Genomic DNA, 20,656 nt, shown 5'->3' with positions numbered 1-20,656 from the left:
AAAGTCGTCCATACATCGTTTCTTGATAGCACGCTTCTGAGCTGAGAAAACAGCAAGAGAGTGTAACTCTTCGCAAGTGAGTGTTCCCATCCCTGGTTTACAGAACACAAATTTGAAGAGAGGTAGACCGAATTGCAGTGGGCACGCAGAGCCGGAATCTCCTTTGCTTGGACTCTTCACATAGATTTCAAGCGGTCTTGCTTACCAAGTTTGATACTTTGGTAGGCTTTGATGTTTTTGGCTCCGCTACTCGTCATCGAGCCTTGGTCAGTTGACAACGTGGAATGCTGGAGGTTTGGGTAAACGTTTACATTTCATTATGCCACAGTTGTCGAGGAAACCGTGTTTCAAATGGTTGGACATAGTCGAGATTTTAGTACCTACGCGGAAGTAAAGTCGACAAAGTTGTTAGTGATGGTAGGTCTGAATATACACATTTCCAAAGATGTATAATGCTCACTTCTTTCGAGCATGAGCTGTTACTACATACGTATAGTGTAGAATTGGCAATGCCATATTGCCGAACATTATGAATGGGACCTTGCGGTTCCGTGAAAAAGTTGAACATGGTTCCTGCTCATCAGAAGAGTTCTTCAACTTTGGAAAGCAAATCGAATTCAGGAGGAGTCTGGATAACCTACCGGACTAGAGGAACAGGAGGAGGGCTCCTAGTTCAAGCAGACGGTTCTGGCAAACTGACGATTCCAATAGGATGGTGCGAATATCAAGTGGACGAGCATGAATCTGGAACACGCTATATCCAATGGGAAGTATTATGAAAATTGAATATGGGACGAAATTGACCTTAAAATGACTTTTTTCGATGTTCGTATGGGAAAATAGGAAAAAAAAATTTAAACCACACAGATTCTGAAACTAGAGGTCCAAAGCTACGATCCTAGGGGTATGAGGTACATTCGATTTTCATAATACTTCCCTTTGGGCATAGCGTGTGGGAGTTCAAATCCATCCAGTAAGTAAATTCTTGCACAGGGGTTTCTCAAGAAACTCTGTCGAGTTTTTTATGGAGCTCTATGATTTCCAGTGATTTTAGAAGCTTATGTTGGATTTATGCCGGACTTTCTACACGGGTTATTTCTGTAATACTAGATGATTTCTTCATGAGTTGTTCACGAGCTCTTTGCATCTGCAGGTGTTTCTCCCAGGATATTTTCTAACGGTTTCCCCTGCATTGCTCCCAGAGTTACTCAAGGTATTTTTCTGGATTTCCATGAGCTTCTAGAATTACTCCCGGGATTTCTAGAAGGATATTTTTTAAAGCTTCTCGTGGAATACCTCTCGATAATTTCTTCAGGATGCCTCTCAGAGTTTGTCAGGATTTATCCTGGATTGTCTCCAGAGATTTTCTTCCGGAGTTCCTTTAGCTATCTCTGCGGGAGCATTTGATATTTCTCATAGAGTTCTTTCAGCGACTTCTTTCAGAGCCTTTTCCAGGTTTGTACTTGTATTTGTTTCTAGAATTTCTTTTTCTTAGAAATTTTCCCAGAATCGCCCCAATAGTTCTTCCCGGAAATTGTTCCTTTTGGGATTTCTCTAATAGTTGCTCCCGGAGATCTTCTGCATGAATATTACTCTGAATACCTCCTGATATAAGCTACAGAATTTTTTGTAACAAGTTGCCTGAAATTTTTTTGGAAGGATTCCTGATAGAATCTCGCTAGAAACTCTGGGAAGAACTATTGAAAAAATCCCGAAAAGTGAAACATCTCGAAAAAAAAAATCTAGAACTAATCTCAGGAGGAAATATTAGAGAAATCACTGGAGGAAGCCTGTAATCCTCTGTGAAGAAATATAAGAAAAATACCGAACAATTCGCTGGAAGAAATCGCTGGAAGTACTTCAGCACAAATCCCCGGGAAAAGAATTCTCCCAAGAAGGAATCCCGGAAAGAACTCAAGGAATACTCCTGGAAAGCATTTCCGGAGCATTCATATGAGAAATTTCGGTATTCAAGATGAATTTTCAAGCAAGGTTCTCTCCAGAATTTACTAGTATCCGTATTTTTTATCTGTATTAGCGAGATTTTTAACCTGAGGCTAGTTAATCCTGGGACTTACATTTTACTTCCCTCCCGAAGGAAAAAATCACATTTTGTGAGTATGTCGGGAGTGAGATTCGATCCCAGATCCTCGGTGTGATAGTCACGGGCTTTAACCACTATACCAGATCCTCTCCACCCAGTATCCGTTTATATTGCCAGGATTTCATCGGTACTCTATGTTAGTTTTCAGATTTGCGTACGAATCTCATCGGAACATTACTACAACAGCAGCAGCAACCCCTACTTAACACTACTTTTATTCATACTAAATGTTTTGTAATACCACAAACAATGTTCGAAAGTTGTAAATAGTGTTCTCAACTCGTTTTTATTCAGACGAACCTGTCTTGTTGCTTAAATAACTGGATGCATAAACATCTGGTGACATAAGATTACCTGGAAGACTTCAATCACTAAATTATGAGATGGGATTTTACGGAACTTATTTTCATTTAAGATTTTCAATAGGAATCCGACACAATCAACTGATCTAAAAAAATACGTGATTTCTGCAAAAAAGGCACCTTGCTAAAATGTTGAAAGGAGAATCATGGGGTGGAACGGGGCACTTTCAGTTACTTTCACTGCATGCAGCTAGTACTGGTAATACATTGATTAAAAGTTTTACTTCGAAACCCTGTTTGGGGGAACTGTTTGGAAACCACCGAAAAGCGGACATCCGTGTTTTCGCACATCGTGATAGGGCTCCAAAGTTGGGTGTGTTCAGTTCAAACAGGCTGATAAGAAGCGACCAACTGAATTGACTCAGTGGGTGTCTATTTTTGGGCGGAAATGATTAACAGTCGGTGTATGGGGTTTCCCGGTTCAAAATAGATTTTGCTGGCGGAGCTGGTATCTTATCGCCTGCCGGTGACGGAAACCTTACCTTGCTCCGGCCGGCAGTGTATTAATAGACTGGGGTTTTATGAATGGAAAACTTTGATGGGGTGTCTATTGATATCTCCGGCTCATAAAATCAAACAATATTTATGGTGAGGGGTTGCTACATTTGGTTCAATGAAAGGGTTTTGGAATTTGTGGAAATACTTGACTTAGTGATTCAATGTTGGATTATGCATCGCCAATTTCAGAAGCTTCCAAGCAATAATGAGATAAACAAGTGATACGTAACAACCTTAATAGTTTCGTCGGAAAACCTTAAACCGCAATTATTTGTAACGATGTATTCCTAAGCCAGGCTTAACTTTTTAATCAGTTCTGAACATCAGAAACTAGAATTACTGATACAATTTGTCCTACGATAGAATTTTTGCCTTTAATATCTCTAAATAATTAATTCTAAAATTTTGCTTTTCTCTCCCTCAGGACGAACAAACCACCCGTACTCTAACGTTGATCTCGAAAACGATCCAATCTCTGGGGAATCTGGTCAGTTCCCGATCGGCGCAGCAGCCCTGCAAGGAGCAGTACACCGGCCAGCTGTACAAAAAGTTCTGCACCGAGAAGCACGTCGACGCGATCAAACACTTCCTGGAGGTCATTTCGACCGTGGGTGCCAACATTTGCGACGATGACTCGACGACGGTGCTGGAGCCGGTTGTGCTCAAAGAGGGGTAAGTTTCCGGTTTCGGGTTTCGGATGATTCATCGTTCGATGGAACTACTTGTCTTACACTTGATGTACCCTGAAAAAGCCCATAGTTTATCCATGGTGTCGTAGCCCAGGTAATCTTAGAATTGTTTGGTCCACCGTTTTTGAAGACCTTCTTCCGTGACCCACATATCCGACGTAACTAACCTATCTCGTGCTCTCTCTCTCTCACACTCTTACTTTCTCCCTCTCTTTCTCTTCTCGTTGAATCTCGATCTCCGATCAATCCGACAATCTACTGCTACCTACTAACTGTGAACTGTAAATACCGATATATCCAAATTGTTACACACACCCCCCTAAACTTCTTCCCGCGGTGCTGATGTGGATCCGTCGCGCAAATAAACGTGTGCGCCGCTTCAATCCGAACAGCGAATGGTAAGTCTATTGGCCGCTGCCGTCATCAATCTCTCGAAAGGCGCTCGAATTACCCTCCCCATAATCGTCTCGTTTTAGTGTCTCATTGTTTATCCTCTTCCTTCCTCGTCGATGTTTGGTTATAAGCACGTACCGTCAATTGGGGTTGTTAACAATTTGATGGTACATATACTTTTTTTAAAACATTGTTTTTGTCGAGATTGTTAATATTTTTTTCCTTTTGCACCACCTTGCACTAAATTTCTACATGTGAATATCATGGAACGAGCTCACCAATTCATATATTCATCTCAAAACTGCTCTATTGCTAGTCGAACACTGGACAAGGTACTGATGGTCAAAGATTTTCAGACTGAATGAACTCTTCTTCTTTCTGGTGTTACGCCCCAACCGGAACCGAACCTGCTTCTCAGTTATTCTATGAATACTTCCGCGATTGTTAACAGAAAACTTCTTTTGCCAGCATAGTCTTGCTGAATACCTGCGTTTATCGCTTCGGATATACGACAAAGGTTCATTTCTAAAAATTATGGTACTGTTTAACCACAGGAAAGTGTTAAAAATCATCGAAGTTTGGAGGCCAATGAACCCCAATCGACGGTACCCTTCCCATTTTTGCCGCGTACTCGCGTGGTTCACTCTTTTCTGTTGTGTTTTTTTTTCGCTCCTAATTTACAACCCATTCTCCGGCCAAGTAAGCAAGCAAAACCCGAAAAGATATGCACATACCTGGTAGTACTTACACCTCTTTTCGTTTAGCTCGTCATTGTCTTTATTCACTGAACGTGAAGTTATTCCTCACTTCGAAGAATAATAGCACGGTTCTGTGCCCATCGCCGTCTGTAGCCGGCGAATTATTCTTACCTGTATCGAACCATATATCTAACGCTTGGAATCTGTTCTACCCTTGTCTCTTCCCTCTCCCCTTACCGAAAACAAAAACTACGACGGCCATCCACCTCTGCACCACATACAGGATGATGACCAAACGGGCCCAAGGTCGGAAGCGCTTTGGCCGGCGGAACTTCAAGCAGCGCTACTTTCGGCTCACAACGCAATCGCTCAGCTACGCCAAGGCAAAGGGAAAGCAACCGCTCTGTGATATACCGCTGGCGGAGATTCTGGCCGTGGAGCGGCTCAACGAGCGAAGCTTCAAGATGCAGAACATCTTCCAGGTGAGTCTATACCTACAAATTTTATATTGTTTCTGCACTGTTGGTGGCGGTGGAATCGCTAGTGCCCGCGTAGCGTCTTAGACAGAACAATGAACGGATGTCGAACGAACGGTTTTTTTTTTGTTGGAGAATTGATGGCTGTCCCAGTTGTTCAGTAGGTCGGAAACGGATTGGAATCTGTAGGTGACCATCGGATAAACTCTGCGGAATTGTACAACAATATGTAGACGACTTAATTTGCTCAATGGCGTTAAGGCCCATGTAGATGAAATTTTAAAAAAAAGCAATGAAACTTGTTGCCGCAATCTTCCAAAAACAGTTCTAGTCATATCTCCACTCCATGTTTTCAGAAATTGTTTAACCCGTTAACGCCAATGGTGATTCACAATTGTAATCTTTATAAAAAGTTGTTATCAACAGTTAAGTCCCAATAAAATAAACATGATTTCACGAACAGAAAAAGTCTTTGGTACAGTTCCAAAAGCATCTTCAATGTGGGTCCTCAACTTCTGATATTTTTTTCAAGCTCTGTTTCACAGCTTCTATACTCTGATCCGTATAAATGATGTATCAACATTTAGTGTATGAGAGAAAAGCCACCCAAGAAGAATAAGAAAAGGGCTGTCAGATAACGACATGGTTTATTAGAGATATCTACGTGCATTAAAAAGGATATTTCTCACTCTGTTTCTCTATTTTTCTCTTATTCTCATTGGCTGTAACTGACGCTGACTGAAGTCCTGTAGAAATTCCGGGAAAAATCCCTGACAATCACGAAATAATTCGCTAAGGAAATCCCGTTCAGAATCCCTCATGGGATCCTCAAAGAAATCAAGGAAGAAATTCTGGCTGGAAGCTCGACAGGACTCCCTGGAAGAATAATTGAAAAATCCCGAGGTGGGATCATAGTAGAAATCCCTTGAGGAATGTCATAAATCGAGAAAAATCTTTGAAGGGACCACTGCAAGAATCTTGGCATGGATTCCTGATACAATCCCGGAAGATTTCTTGAAGTGATCTTTGAATGATTACAAAGAGGAATCCCTGAAGCAATTCTAGCAGGAAACGCTAAAGATATTCTTTACAAAATCCCAGAAAGGGTCTTTGAAGGAGCTTCAGCAGTAATTGCTGAAAGAATGCCAACTAGAATATTTGTCTGTTCAAGATTTTCTAAAGCAATCCCGGCAGAAATCCCTAAAGAAACTCCAGTAGGATTTCCTAAAGGAAATCTGGGAGTCATATCAAGTACAATCCTGAAAGGAATCCCAGCTGGAAACTTGACTGAAAGAATCACAGAAGAAAACCTGGGAGGAATTATTGGAGAAATCCCGAGAGAAAGAAAAGAAATCCCTGAAAAAACTCGGGAAGAATTTTTGAAAGAATCTCATCAGTAATTCTGACACGAATACCTAAAAATCTAAAGTTGCCTTGAGAAATTTTGGCAGAAATGTATATTCTTCCATATTCGTTTTCGAGAGCAATCCCTGATGGAATAATAGCAGAAATTCCTGAAGGAATGTCGAACAGAAGAACTAAGAGAATCCTTTCAGGATTTTCTAAAGCAATTCCTTAAGAGTTCTCAGGAGGAATCCCCACAGCAATTCCGGAAGGAACATCTGAAGGAATCCCGGGAGGAATCCTGGGAAGATTCTCAAGAGGAATGCCTGAAGAAATTCCGGAAAGAATTCCTGAAGGTACAAGACATAATCAACAATAGTACGCCACAATACTCTGTCGCGCCCAATGCTTGCCAGGTCACGCTCCAGCTGGTCCGCCCATCGTGCTCTCTGCGCTCCACGCCTTCTTGTGCCAACCGGATCAGTTGCAAACACCAGCTTTTCAGGGTTGTTGTCCGGCATTCTTGCAAAGTGCCCTGCCCACCGTATCCGTCCGGCTTTGGCCACCTTCTGGATGCTGGGTTCGCCGTAAAGTGCAACGAGCTCGTAGCTCATCCTTCTCCGCCACACACCGTTCTCCTGCACACCACCGAAGATCGTCTTTAGCACGCGTCGCTCGAAAACTCGGAGTGCTTGCAAGTCCTCCTCGAGCATGGTCCATTTCTCGTGTCCGTAGAGGACCACCGATCTTATTAGCGTTTTGTACATGGTCCGTTTGATGTGTGGGAGAATCTTTTTCGACCACAATTTCTTCTGGAGCCCATAGTAGGCCCGACTTCCGCTGATGATGCGCCTCCGAATTTCACGGCTCACGTTGTTGTCAGGCGTCAGTACGGATCCGAGGTAGACGAATTCCTCCACCTCTTCGAAAGTATCCCCGTCTATCGTTACATTACTACCCAGACGAATGCGGTCGTGTTCGGTTCCGCCTGTACTTTGTTTTCGAGGCATTCACCACCAGTCCGACCTTTGCTGCTTCGCGTTTCAGGCGGGTGTACAGCTTTGCCACCGTTCCAACTGTTCTGGCGATAATGTCCATGTCGTCCGCAAAGCACACAAATCGACCGGATTTTGTGAAAATCGTTCCACGGCTGTTGAGCCCGGCTCGCCGCATCACACCTTCCAGAGCAATGTTGAATAGTAGGCAGGAAAGTTGTCGTAGTCCCCGTCGAGATTCGAATGAACTGGATAGTTCATCCGAAACCCTTACGCAGTTTTGCACACCGTCCATCGCTGCTTTAATCAGTCTCCCAGTCTGCTTTAATCAGCTTCCCAGGAAAGCCGTTTTCGTCCATGATTCTCCATAGCTCTGCGCGGTCGATACTATCGTATGCCGCCTTGAAGTCGATGAACAGGTGATACGGTGGGACCTGGTATTCACGGCATTTCTGGAGGATTTGCCGTACGGTGAAGATCCGGTCCGTTGTCGACCGGCCGTCGATGAGGCCGGCTTGATAACTTTCCACGAACTCATTCGTTTTAGGTGACAGACGACGGAAGATGATCTGGGATAGCACTTTGTAGGCAGCATTCAAAATAGTGATCACCCTGAAGTTCTCACATTCCAAACGGTCGCCTTTCTTGTGAATAGGGCATATTACCCCTTCCTTCCATTCCTCCGGTAGGTGTTCGGTTTCCCAGATCCTAACTATCAGCCGATGCAGACAGGTGGCCAATTTTTCTGGGCCCATCTTGATGAGTTCAGCTGCGATACCATCCTTACCAGTAGCTTTGTTGGTTTTGTAATGATGAATAGCGTCCTTACCCAGCCAGCAATTTGGTTGCTATATCGAAATTGCAACCGAAATAGTCACACTTATATAGCACCAAAGAAATCGTATTCACTGCACGAAACAGGCATATACATACTAAAGTGGAGGCCATATCGAAACATATATACGATTACTGCGATTCCATCCAACATAATTTACGATTTCTCGAAATTTCTACGATTTCGCCGATTTTATCCGTTTAAATATACGATTATGCATGATCTTATTACGATTAAGAGTACCAATATACGACTGAAGATTTTCAAATTAAAAAAAAACACTTGGTGTTCAGTGGGAATCGAACTTAGGTCCTTTGATTGAGAACTGCGCGTTATCTCTATTGGCTATATTGCCTAGTTGAAAATAGAGAGTTCAAAGTGAATGGCATGAAACGAATAAAAATTAGCATGATACGGTGCGAGACTTGTGGTGGGAGCGTTGTTGTTGTGCATTGAGTGGCACCAAAAGTGGTGCCGTGCAAGAGGCCCGGAATTCACATGATTGTTGGAATCTATACATCACTTATTGTAAGTCATCTGCTAGTATGAAACCCTATATATTTGGCTGAAATTATTGCTACCGTGGTTGGAATGTGTCAACAACAACAAAAATACAAATTTGTGATGAATACCATTTTTTCTTTTTCCCCATCATACAAATATGTAAACAAAACAATTTACGATTTCCAAGATTAAGATTCGATTATTAAAAGTGCAGTAACAATCATATGCGACTGTAAAAATGAATATACGATTTCTACGATTTCATTCACTTCGTATACGACGCAAGTGTGACGCAAACGATCAATATACAACATTGTTATAGTTGTATACGATTTCACCGATTTTCATCATACCTTTAGGTAGCAAGCTCGATTTAGCAGATTCATATACGATGTGAAGCGACGGTTTCCACGATTCAAAGAAATCATATATACGATGCTAGCGAATTTGCAGCTTGACACTAACAATGTATGTTTTTTTCACGATTCTATCCGATTCTGTGCGATCTTTCCGATAGTATCTCGCATCTTTTATGATTGGAGACGACTATGTGAAACAAAATCACAATTGAAATTTAATTTGGCATGAAATGCGATTTTACGCAAACATTGTCAACAAATATATATGATTATACAATTCTGATTCAATATATGAAAATATACGATTTTTTCCACACAATGATTTACGATATGTGGTTGGCTGGGTAACTTCCCTCAACGTGGTAGTTGGTTCATTTCCGTCCTGCGCTGCTCGGGCGTCGTCGTTTTCTCCGTTGCCGTGGTCTCCCGTGCCAACGTTCTCCACGCCATTCAGGTGCTGATCGAAGTGCTGCTTCCATCTTTCGATCACCTTACGTCCTCCCGTCAAGAGGCCTCCGTCTTTGTCCCTACATATTTTGGCTCGCGTCACGAAACCGTTGCGGGATGCGTTGAGCTTCTGATAGAACTTTCGTGTTTCTTGGGAACGGCACAGCAGTTCCATTTCTTCACACTCCGCTTCTTCCAGGCGGCGCTTTTTCTCCCGAAAGAGGCGGGTCTGCTGTTTCCGCTTCTGTTTATAACGTTCCACGTTCTGTCGAGTCCCTTGCTGCAGCATTACCGCCCTCGCTGCATTCTTCTCCTCCAAAACCGTTCTGCACTCTTCGTCGAACCATTCGTTCCGTCGATTCCGTTCCACGTACCCGATGGTGCTCTCGGCTGCGTCGTTGATGGCTGCTTTCACTGTACTCCAGCAGTCCTCAAGAGGGGCCTCATCGAGCTCGCCCTCGTGTGGCAGCGTGGCCTCGAGATTATGCGCGTATGCTGAGGCGACATCCGGTTTTTTTCAGTCGCTCTAGGTTGTACGTGGTGGTCGCCGGTACCGTACATTGTAGATGACGGAGAGTTTTGGGCGCAGTTTGACCATCACCAGATAGTGGTCGGAGTCGATGTTGGCGCCACGATAGGTCCTGACGTCGATAATGCCAAAGAAGTGCCGTCCGTCAATCAGAACGATTTGTCGATTTGAGATTCCGTCTGCTGTGGTGACCTCCAGGTGTAACGATAAGGGAGGCTGTGTTGGAAAAAAGTGCTAGTATGGCCATACTTTTGGAGGCGGCGAAATCAAAGTCTAGAGGTGAGGCCTCTCACCGCGACTCTAAAGCTCAAAACCAGGACGTGGAAGCGTTTGTCACGACACTGCGGTAACAGTACGAAGTGCGGGTGACGCTAAGTCTGTTAAAGCAGGAAATCTCAAGGTGGGCTGGTCGGTATGTCCGCTGGGCAAACACCAGCTACCGGAGATTCACATATCGTGGGAATTAAATTTCCAGGTAATCCGCGAACAGCAACCACACGACAGGAGGCCCGGCCTTCAAAAGCGCCACAGTTAACAATTCACAGTGCAGGTGACGCAGCTGAACCTGAACCACTGTGACTCAGCCCAGCAACTACTGTGTCAGACAATTCAGGTGACGGATAACGCCATCATAGCCCTGCATACGGAGTACCCGCCGGTAACTTGTTAGATCGTGGATATGGACAACAAGGAAATACAAATTCTTAGCATCTATAACCCTTTCGTGACGGAGCGCAAAAAAGTGAAATCTCCATACAAATTGCTCAACTTTGGCTCTCCAGAACTCTCAGATTTCCCGAAAAAAGCAATAATTATGTTTCCTCATTTGAAAGAACTACTGTTTATCTTTTAATTTCTAGCGTTGACTGTGTAGATAAATCAGAAATAAAAAATATGCGACAGATAAAACTTTTTCATGTTTTACCGTTTTGCCCCACTTTTTGTTTACCTTGTTGTGGTAAATTTTACAGTCAACGTAAACAAAAGTTTATTTTCACACATACAAGTATAAGTAATGACTGAATTAGTGAAACAATTTACATCATATAAAACAAAGCCTAAGCAGATGAAAAAAATATGCAAAATTGTAACCGCTCAACAGCACAATTGTGTTGGTTCGTCACGAAAGGGATAAATGCAGCAAATATCCTTTTACAACTGATAATACTGCGATGGAAGCTTAAAATTTCATGCTTACTGTCAAAGAATGAGTAATCCTCTGCATTTCCATGAGTGCAGTATTTTTTTAAAGGAAATTACCCTTGGTAAGTTTTGAAACTTGTTGAGCATCATGATCAATTCGATATCTGAGTATTATCATTGGTATCAATGCGCGACAAAAAAAGCTAGGTATTCAATTCTCAACCCTTCAGCAACCGTGACCATGACTCAGAACTGTGCCCGCTTTAGCTACGCTACCCGGCCAGACAAATTAATAATCATCCGTCTGCACACCGGAACGGGACCGAATCGCACGCTTGGTCAATCTTGCCTGAACCGAAACCGCAAGTTCGCTACAGCAACAAAGAAACCAACCAAGTTCACACCTCCTCCCTTCTAGTCGTCATCATAATCCAGGAAAGGATCGCTACCGCCCACACCCCGCTACGTCCCACCGTTATTTACGTCTCTGAGATGATTCATTCGTCTCGTCGTCATCACCATATAGAGGGGAAACAGTTTCGAAGAATCATTGGTGATAGAGGGGGCCAATCGATATAAAACAGATTTTGATCACAGACTACAAAAGCATAGGTATCTCGTAAATTTTCATAGTTATAGCATATGCGTAACAAATTTTGTCCAGCAAATACGACTCCGCAACCATTGTGCATTTATGGCGTCCAAATTGACAATTCTCACCGATGATGGTTGCACGGCTATAAAATTCCAATCACATCCTGTGTCTTTTTACGTGCGCCTGGGAATGTGCGCCCAGTCAAGTGATGCAAGTGATAAAGGAACTGCCGTGCGTGGTACAAAAATGGCACAAGGTTGTTGACCGCTCGATAGGCATGAGCAATAAATTTGGGTCAGGACGGCGAATGTAGGCCATGGCAGTTAGTTTTGCTCAGTGCGCAGCTGCAGCATAAAGTGCAACTAGAGATAGGTACCCACCACTAATGCATTGCAGTCAGTTTCACGGTGATGGCCTGATGACGCGTGCCGCAAAGCTAATTAGCATTAATTTCCACATATCATTACGAAGGTACGTACGTTGATAATGTACACTTCTTGTGTGGACGACCTCTTGCCAGATGTGGTGCGTAGACACCTACAATACACAGGCCGATGTGAATTCCATTAGTCGGACTGTGAGACTTTGAAATTATGCCATTCTTCAATATACATCACTTTCACAGCGTACATATGGGCAGGGTTCTTGATTTCCACTTTTCATCTTCTTCCACAATCGAGGACAGTCAGCAGCGAACGGTTGTCGCCTTAGTTTGTGTGTTTGCTTGTCAGCGACGACAGCAAACTCCGGCGAACGGTGGGAAGCCTCACTTGGAAATTACTCATTCGTCCACATTCGCATCACAAGCGATCGAGCGGTGATGCGATTCGTGAGTGATACGATTGATATTGTGCATACGATTTTTTGATGTTTTCAAATTATTTTCTTTGTTAATTTAGTATTTCAACAACAATACACTAAAAATGTATGCATTACATGCATAAATTCTCTTCTAGTTATGATAATAGCCGCTTCGATCGCTCACCAGCATTCTTCACCATTCGCCATTCATTCATTCGCTTGCGATCCATACTGCGACGAACGGCAATCATGGATATTCGCAAGCAGCTTGCATATCGCCTCCCACTGGTGATGGGGTTGCGTGTTTGATGACGACAATCCGTTTGCTGCATCTTTCTCGATTCGCTTCAGCAAAGAGGAGTGAATATGAATGGAGTGAGGCGAATATACCGATCCTTGCATATGGGGTAGTGCAATACAGTCTCGTCTAAGAAAATGTAACAAAAACTAATCGAATTTTAATAACTAGAGATGGAATCATGACGTGGAAAGAGCCCCTCGATGATCCTCTCCAGCATCTATGGAGACTGCTCTGTAGGAGCCATTACACCTCTTGTCTTGGCTATCACGATCCTGTTGGCATTATCCCACGGGTTCGTATTGGAACTCTGACAGCTACAAAGCTTATTTTTGTCAAGGCCTCTTTGTTAAGTCCCACGACTTCTTCAAGTCCCCATCCCAGCAACACACATGGTTACAAAACAGTCACGGCAGTGAGTGGCCTTGCAATTAAAACGCTTTGCGACGAGCGAACGAACGCTGTATTTAAAAAGTCAGTACAAATTTGCAAAAAATGACTTATTTTATAAATTTTCGTGCTGGTGGGTCGCCAAATTCTTTGAAAATCAGAAGTGGGTCGCAATCTGAAAAAAAAAGATAACCCCTGATTTAAGCACATTTTGAATCATAGGAGTAGCACGAGAAAATGGCTCTACCCCATTTGGCATAATGACCATTTGGCATAACAAGGATTAAGCACATTCTTACCAAGGAAGCTGTTTTTTGTATTATGCCAAATGACCATTATGCCAAATAGCCTTTATGCCAAACGGCGTTATGCCATATGGCATTAGGCGCCGTCCACAAATTACGTAACGCTCTAGGGAGAGGGGGGGAGTACGACCAAGCGTTACGGTCCATACAAAAATTTAAGGATTTTCATACAAAAAAGCGTTACGGAGGGGGGAAAGGGGGGGTCCAAAAATGACGATTTTAGCGTTACGTAATAAATGGACGCTGCCTTATGCCAAATGGGGTAGAGCCGGCGGCTACATGGCTGTTGTGGTAGGCCATACATACCATAGTGTCTGCGCAAGTTCATGCCGATCTCGAAGTGTTAGCCGAATAGCTGTTTGGCAGAGGTTCCCGCATGCGCTTATTTTTTTTCTGGATGGGGGCCAGGGAGGCCTGATATGAGTTGACTTTTAAGTGGAACTGTCGCCTGAATGTGCTAATCGGAATTGCAGTTTTGAGGAATCAAAATGGCTGTTTTAGATTGTTTCCTAGTTTCGTAAACTATATGAGTATGTACAATACCCCCAGGAATTTTTCCATAGCTTGCTGCAGTGCATCATGTATTCCTCCAGAGATTTCTTCAAGAATTCATCTAGGGATTTCAGCAGACATTTCTTCGGGGATTTGCCCTGGGACATCTTTAGAGGTTCCTTCAGTGATTGTTCCAGTGCTTTTCTCGAGGTTTCTTTCAGGAATTTCTCCAGAGATCGTTTTTTTGGTATTTCTGCAGATTTTCCTTCAGAGGTTTCTAAAGGGATTTCTTCATATACTCTTACTAGAATTCCTCTAGAGATTGCTTTAATAATTCCATCTGGGAATAAAGTATTTCTGCAGGAATATCTTCCGGAAATTCTATCAGAAAATTTTACTAGAGTACCAAGTACCAAGTATTCCTTCAATATTTCGTCCAAAATTTACTGCAGACATGGGTTTGTTCAAATTTTCTATCCAGGCATTTCTAGAGAAATTCTTCCAGGAATTCGCTAAGAAAGCTCTCCTTAGATTCCCTAAGGAATTCCTCATGGGATTGTTTCCGAGATTTCTCATGGGGTGTCCCCAGAAATTCCTCCAGGGTTTCACCGAAAATTCTTTCTGCGATTCCTTCAGGAACAACTTTCGGATTTAATTAAAAAAAATGCCTGCAAGAACCCCTCCAGGAATTAATCCAAGGCTTTTCTCAGGATTTCCTCAGGAATTTCAGCGATTTTTTTCAGTACTTCCTCTGAGATTTCTCCAGAAGCTCGTCCTGTAATGCCCTCAGAAATTGATCCTTCGATTTCTTCAGGAATTCTTCCTGGGATTTCTCCATGAATTCCTCCAAGGATTTCTATAGGGATTTCTCATGAAATATATACATACAGGGGTTCCTCCAGGCAACCTCTGGGGATTGCTACATTCAGGCTATTCCTTCAGGAATTGCTCTAGGAATAACTCCAGGCATTTCTCTAGGAGTTCCTCCAGGGACTTCTATAGGGATCCAGACATTCCTCCAGGAGTTCATTCAGTGACTTGAATACCTTCAAGAATTTCACCAGGAATCCCTTCAGAAATTCCTCCAGGATGTCATCCAGGCATTTCTCCAGGAACTTCTCCAGGAATTCCACCAAGAACTCCTCCAGGAACTACCCCAGGTATTTCTTCCTCTGAAATTTCTCCAGAAGCTCTTCCTGTAATGCCCTCAGAAATTAATCCTTCGATTTCTTCGGGAATTCTTCCTGGGATTTGTCCAGGAATTCCTCCATAAATTCTTTCAGGGATTCCTCCAAGAATTCTTTCTGGGATTCCTCCAGGGATTTCTCATGGAATATATACAGGGGTTCCTCCAGGCATCCTCTGGGGATTGCTATAGGAATTCCTTCAGGAATTGCACTAGGAATACCTCCAGGCATTCCTCTAGGAGTTCCTCCAGGGATTTCTATAGGGATCCAGACATTCCTCCAGGAGTTCATTCAGTGACTCCTCCAGGAATACCTTTAAGAATTTCACCAGAAATTCCTCCAGGATTTCGTCCAGGCATTTCTCCAAGGACTTCTCCAGGAATTCCACCAAGAACTCCTCCAGGAACTACCTCAGGTATTTCTTCCTCTGAGATTTCTCCAGAAGCTCTTCCTGTAATGCCCTCAGAAATTAATCCTTCGATTTCTTCAGGAATTCTTCCTGGGATTTGTCCAGGAATTACTCCATAAATTCTTTCAGGGATTCCTCCAGGAATTCCTCCAAGAATTCTTTCTGGGATTCCTTCAGGGATTTCTCATGGATTATATACAGGGGTTCCTCCAGGCATCCTCTGGGGATTGCTACATTCAGGGTATTCCTTCAGGAATTGCTCTAGAAATACCTCCAGGCATTCCTCTAGGAGTTCCTCCAGAGATTTCTATAGGGATCCAGACATTCCTCCAGTAGTTCATTCAGTGACTCCTCCAGGAATACCTTTAAGAATTTCACTAGGAATTCCTTCAGAAATTCCTCCAGGATGTCATCTAGTCATTTCTCCAGGGACTTCTCCAGGAATTCCACCAAGAACTCCTCCAGGAACTACCCCAGGTATTTCTTCCTATGAGATTTCTCCAGAAGCTCTTCCTGTAATGCCCTCAGAAATTAGTCCTACGATTTCTTCAGGAATTCTTCCTGGGATTTGTCCAGGAATTCCTTCATAAATTCTTTCAGGGATTGCTCCAGGAATTCCTCCAAGAATTCTTTCTGGGATTCCTCCAGGGATTTCTCATGGAATATCTACAGGGCTTCCTCCTGGCATCATCTGGGGATTGCTATAGGAATTCCTTCAGGAATTGCACTAGGAATATCGCTAGGCATTCCTCTAGGAATACCGCCAGGCATTCCTCTAGGAGTTCCTCCAGGGATTTCTATAGGGATCCAGACATTCCTCCAGGAGTTCATTCAGTGACTCCTCTAGGAATACCTTTAAGAATTTCACCAGGAATCCCTTCAGAAATTCCTCCAGGTTGTCATCCAGGCATTTCTCCAGGAACTTCTCCAGGAATTCCACCAAGAACACCTCCAGGAACTACCCCAGGTATTTCTTCCTCTGAGATTTCTCCAGGAGCTCTTCCTGTAATGCCCTCAGAAATTAATCCTTCGATTTCTTCGGGAATTCTTCCTGGGATTTGTCCAGGAATTTCTCCATAAATTCTTTCAGGGATTCCTCCAAGAATTCTTTCTGGGATTCCTCCAGGGATTTCTCATGGAATATCTACAGGGCTTCCTCCAGGCATCATCTGGGGATTGCTATAGGAATTCCTTCAGGAATTGCACTAGGAATACCTCCAGGCATTCCTCTAGGAGTTCCTCCAGGGATTTCTATAGGGATCCAGACATTCCTCCAGGAGTTCATTCAGTGACTCCTCCAGGAATACCTTTAAGAATTTCACCAGAAATTCCTCCAAGATTTCGTCCAGGCATTTCTCCAAGGACTTCTCCAGGAATTCCACCAAGAACTCCTCCAGAAACTACCCCAGGTATTTTTTCCTCTGAGATTTCTCCAGAAGCTCTTTCTGTAATGCCCTCAGAAATTAATCCTTCGATTTCTTCAGGAATTCTTCCTGGGATTTGTCCAGGAATTACTCCATAAATTCTTTCAGGGATTCCTCCAGGAATTCCTCCAAGAATTCTTTCTGGGATTCCTCCAGGGATTTCTCATGGAATATATACAGGGGTTCCTCCAGGCATCCTCTGGGGATTGCTACATTCAGGCTATTCCTTCAGGAATTGCTCTAGAAATACCTCCAGGCATTCCTCTAGGAGTTCCTCCAGAGATTTCTATAGGGATCCAGACATTCCTCCAGTAGTTCATTCAGTGACTCCTCCAGGAATACCTTTAAGAATTTCACCAGGAATTTCTTCAGAAATTCCTCCAGGATGTCATCCAGTCATTTCTCCAGGGACTTCTCCAGGAATTCCACCAGGAACTACCCCAGGTATTTCTTCCTATGAGATTTCTCCAGAAGCTCTTCCTGTAATGCTCTCAGAAATTAAACCTTCGATTTCTTCAGGAATTCTTCCTGGGATTTGTCCAGGAATTCCTCCATAAATTCTTTCAGGGATTCCTCCAGGAATCCCTCCAGGAATTCCTCCAAGAATTCTTTCTGGGATTCCTCCAGGGATTTCTCATGGAATATATACAGGGGTTCCTCCAGGCATCCTCTGGGGATTGCTACATTCAGGCTATTCCTTCAGGAATTGCTCTAGAAATACCTCCAGGCATTCCTCTAGGATATCCTCCAGGGATTTCTGTAGGTGTCCAGACATTCCTCCAGGGGTTCATTCAGTGACTCCTCCAGGAATACCTTTAAGAATTTCACCAGGAATTCCTTCAGAAATTCCTCCAGGATGTCATACAGGCACTTCTCCAGGGACTTCTCCAGGAATTCCACCAAGAACTCCTCCAGGAACTACTCCAGGTCTTTCTTCCTCTGAGATTTCTCCAGAAGCTCTTCCTGTAATGCTCTCAGAAATTAAACCTTCGATTTCTTCAGGAATTCTTCCTGGGATTTGTCCAGGAATTCCTCCATAAATTCTTTCAGCGATTCCTTCAGGAATTCCTGCAAGAATTCTTTCTGGGATTCCTCCAGGAATTCCTCCAGGGATTTCTCATGGAATATATACAGGGGTTCCTCCAGGCATCCTCTGGGGATTGCTATAGGAATTCCTTCAGGAATTACACTAGGAATACCGCCAGGCATTCCTCTAGGAGTTCCTCCAGGGATTTCTATAGGGATCCAGACATTCCTCCAGGTGTTCATTCAGTGACTCCTCCAGAATACCTTTAAGAATTTCACCAGGAATTCCTTCAGAAATTCCTCCAGGATTTCATCCAGGCATTTCTCCAGGGACTTCTCCAAGAATTCTACCAAGAACTCCTCCAGGAACTACCCCAGGTATTTCTTCGGGAATTTCTCCAGGAATTGATCCAGGAATTCCTCCAATAATTGCTTCGGAAATTCCTACAGTAATTCCTCCAGGAATTTCCCCAGGAAATCCTCCAGGGATTCCTTCAAAAGTTCTTTCGGGAATTTCTTCAGGAATTCCTCAAGAAATTTTTCCAGGGATTCCTCTGAAAATTCTTCTAGGTTGTCATTCTGGAATTTATCAACGAATTTTTCCTTCGTGGATTCCTCAAGAGATTCATTTGAAAGTTATTTCATGATTTTCTTCAGGAATTTGTCCAGGAATTTTTCCAGGGATTCCTCCGGAAATTCTTCCAGGCTGTCCTCCTGGAATTTATCCAGGAATTCCTCTAAGCATTCTTCCAGGGATATCTCCAGAAACTCCTCCGATGATTCCTCCTGTTTTTCCTTCAGAAATTCCTTCAAGAATTCCTCCTGGAATTCCTCGAGAAATTCCTCTGGGAATTCCACTAGGAATTTCTTCAAAAATTTCTTCAGGGATTCCTTCCAGAATACCTTGAGAGATTTATCCAGGTATTCATTCAGGGATTCCTCCAGGAATTCTTTCTTGTGGAATTTCCCCAGGAATTTCTCCTGGGATTCCGCCAGGAATTTTTCCAGAATTTGCTCCAGGAATTCCCCTGGGTTTCCGACAGGAATTTGTCCAGAAGTTCCTTCAGGCATTTCTGCTGAGGTTCCTCCAGAAATTGCTTCAAGAATTCCTCCGCAGATTTTTCCAAGGATTCCCTAAAGGATTCTTCCAAGAATTTCTCTAGAAGTTTCTCTAGGGGTTCCTCCAGGAATTCCTCAACGTGTTTCTTCAGAAATTTGCCAGGGAGTCCTCGCAAAATTCCTCTATTAAATCCTCCAGGAATTCATCCTGAGATTCCTTCAGGATTTTTTCCAGGGTTTGCTTCAGGAATTCATCCAGGACAAAAAACGAATTATATGAGACACTGAGCTTTCCGGTTGATCTACTTATTCTGTTGACGCTGATCTTTACTAACATATGTACTCCACCTGTTCAACACTCTATTGATGATTGTGAGGAAAACCCATTTCGTAGTAATACGAAGATTCCACTAATCAGGAGTCTCCCTTTTTTCGTTTGAAGTGGACAAAGTGTTGTCATCTAGGGAATTACCCAGCAGGGAAAAATTTAACACCCCCGCAAAACAATTAAAACCGATTCAACACGAATTCAAACCTACACGTTGCTAACATTCTAGTCTTCTATATCGATTAATTGAGTGCGGCTCTGCAACCGTGTATGCAGTACATTTTATCACGCAATATACGGCGCCAACGACTCCGAGCTGCGTTTACAAACGAGACGCGAATAATCAAATGCCCTGTGGAGTACGGAGGGAACATTTATGCAAAACGGTGCACTACACTCATACGAATCGGTTCTGAAGTCTGAAACTTCGTAGACCAAATACCGAAAGAACTCTTATTTATTTTTTCTATGATTTATGCTTTCGAGAGAGAGAAAACAAAAGGTATTCGCTGGCTGGCAGCATTGGCCAGGGTTTCACCAGCGCAACCTCGTCAATGAGATCGCGCAACATAATGGTGGGGAATTCGAACCCCTTGTGGTCGACTTTGAAAACGGCGGGTAAATTGTCGCTCTGCGCGTAGGTTTCGGCGGGCACTGCTGCGTGCTCCCTCCTAGGGGATATCGGAGTGAGATGCGTCTACAAAAGGGACAGTTAAACCATTAACTAAGCCGTGTTCTCCACCTATCAAAATGATTATTGACAGAGGAAGCTCTCTGTTAATAAATATGAAAATTCTCGTAGAATACTCAGCGAAAAAATAGCCTGTGTTCCAGTTGGGACGTTACGCTATATAAAGAAGAAGTGTACGGTAGCATACTATCACAGTTGTGGTTGTTATTTACCAGCTAGTTATTGATTTGTTAGGAATCCTCCCAATAAGGTTACAAGTTACGATCGACATTCTC

The 20,656-nt window shown here is 43.2% G+C and overlaps 1 protein-coding gene across 1 annotated transcript in view; it reads left to right on the top strand.

The window, feature by feature from the left end:
- Positions 1-20,656, top strand: part of LOC109415018 (GTPase-activating protein) — a 102,889-nt gene that overhangs the window by 63,173 nt on the left and 19,060 nt on the right. Inside the window, exons 4-5 of the mRNA XM_062856668.1 lie at positions 3,389-3,636; positions 5,028-5,226. Coding sequence (XP_062712652.1) covers positions 3,389-3,636; positions 5,028-5,226 — 447 coding nt within the window. The remainder of the gene's footprint in view (positions 1-3,388; positions 3,637-5,027; positions 5,227-20,656) is intronic.

The sequence above is a fragment of the Aedes albopictus genome, chromosome 3 (assembly GCF_035046485.1).
Source record: "Aedes albopictus strain Foshan chromosome 3, AalbF5, whole genome shotgun sequence".
Taxonomy (NCBI): Eukaryota; Metazoa; Arthropoda; class Insecta; order Diptera; family Culicidae; genus Aedes; species Aedes albopictus.
Note: the sequence above shows the minus strand (reverse complement) of the source record. Positions and strands in the feature narration are given on the sequence as shown.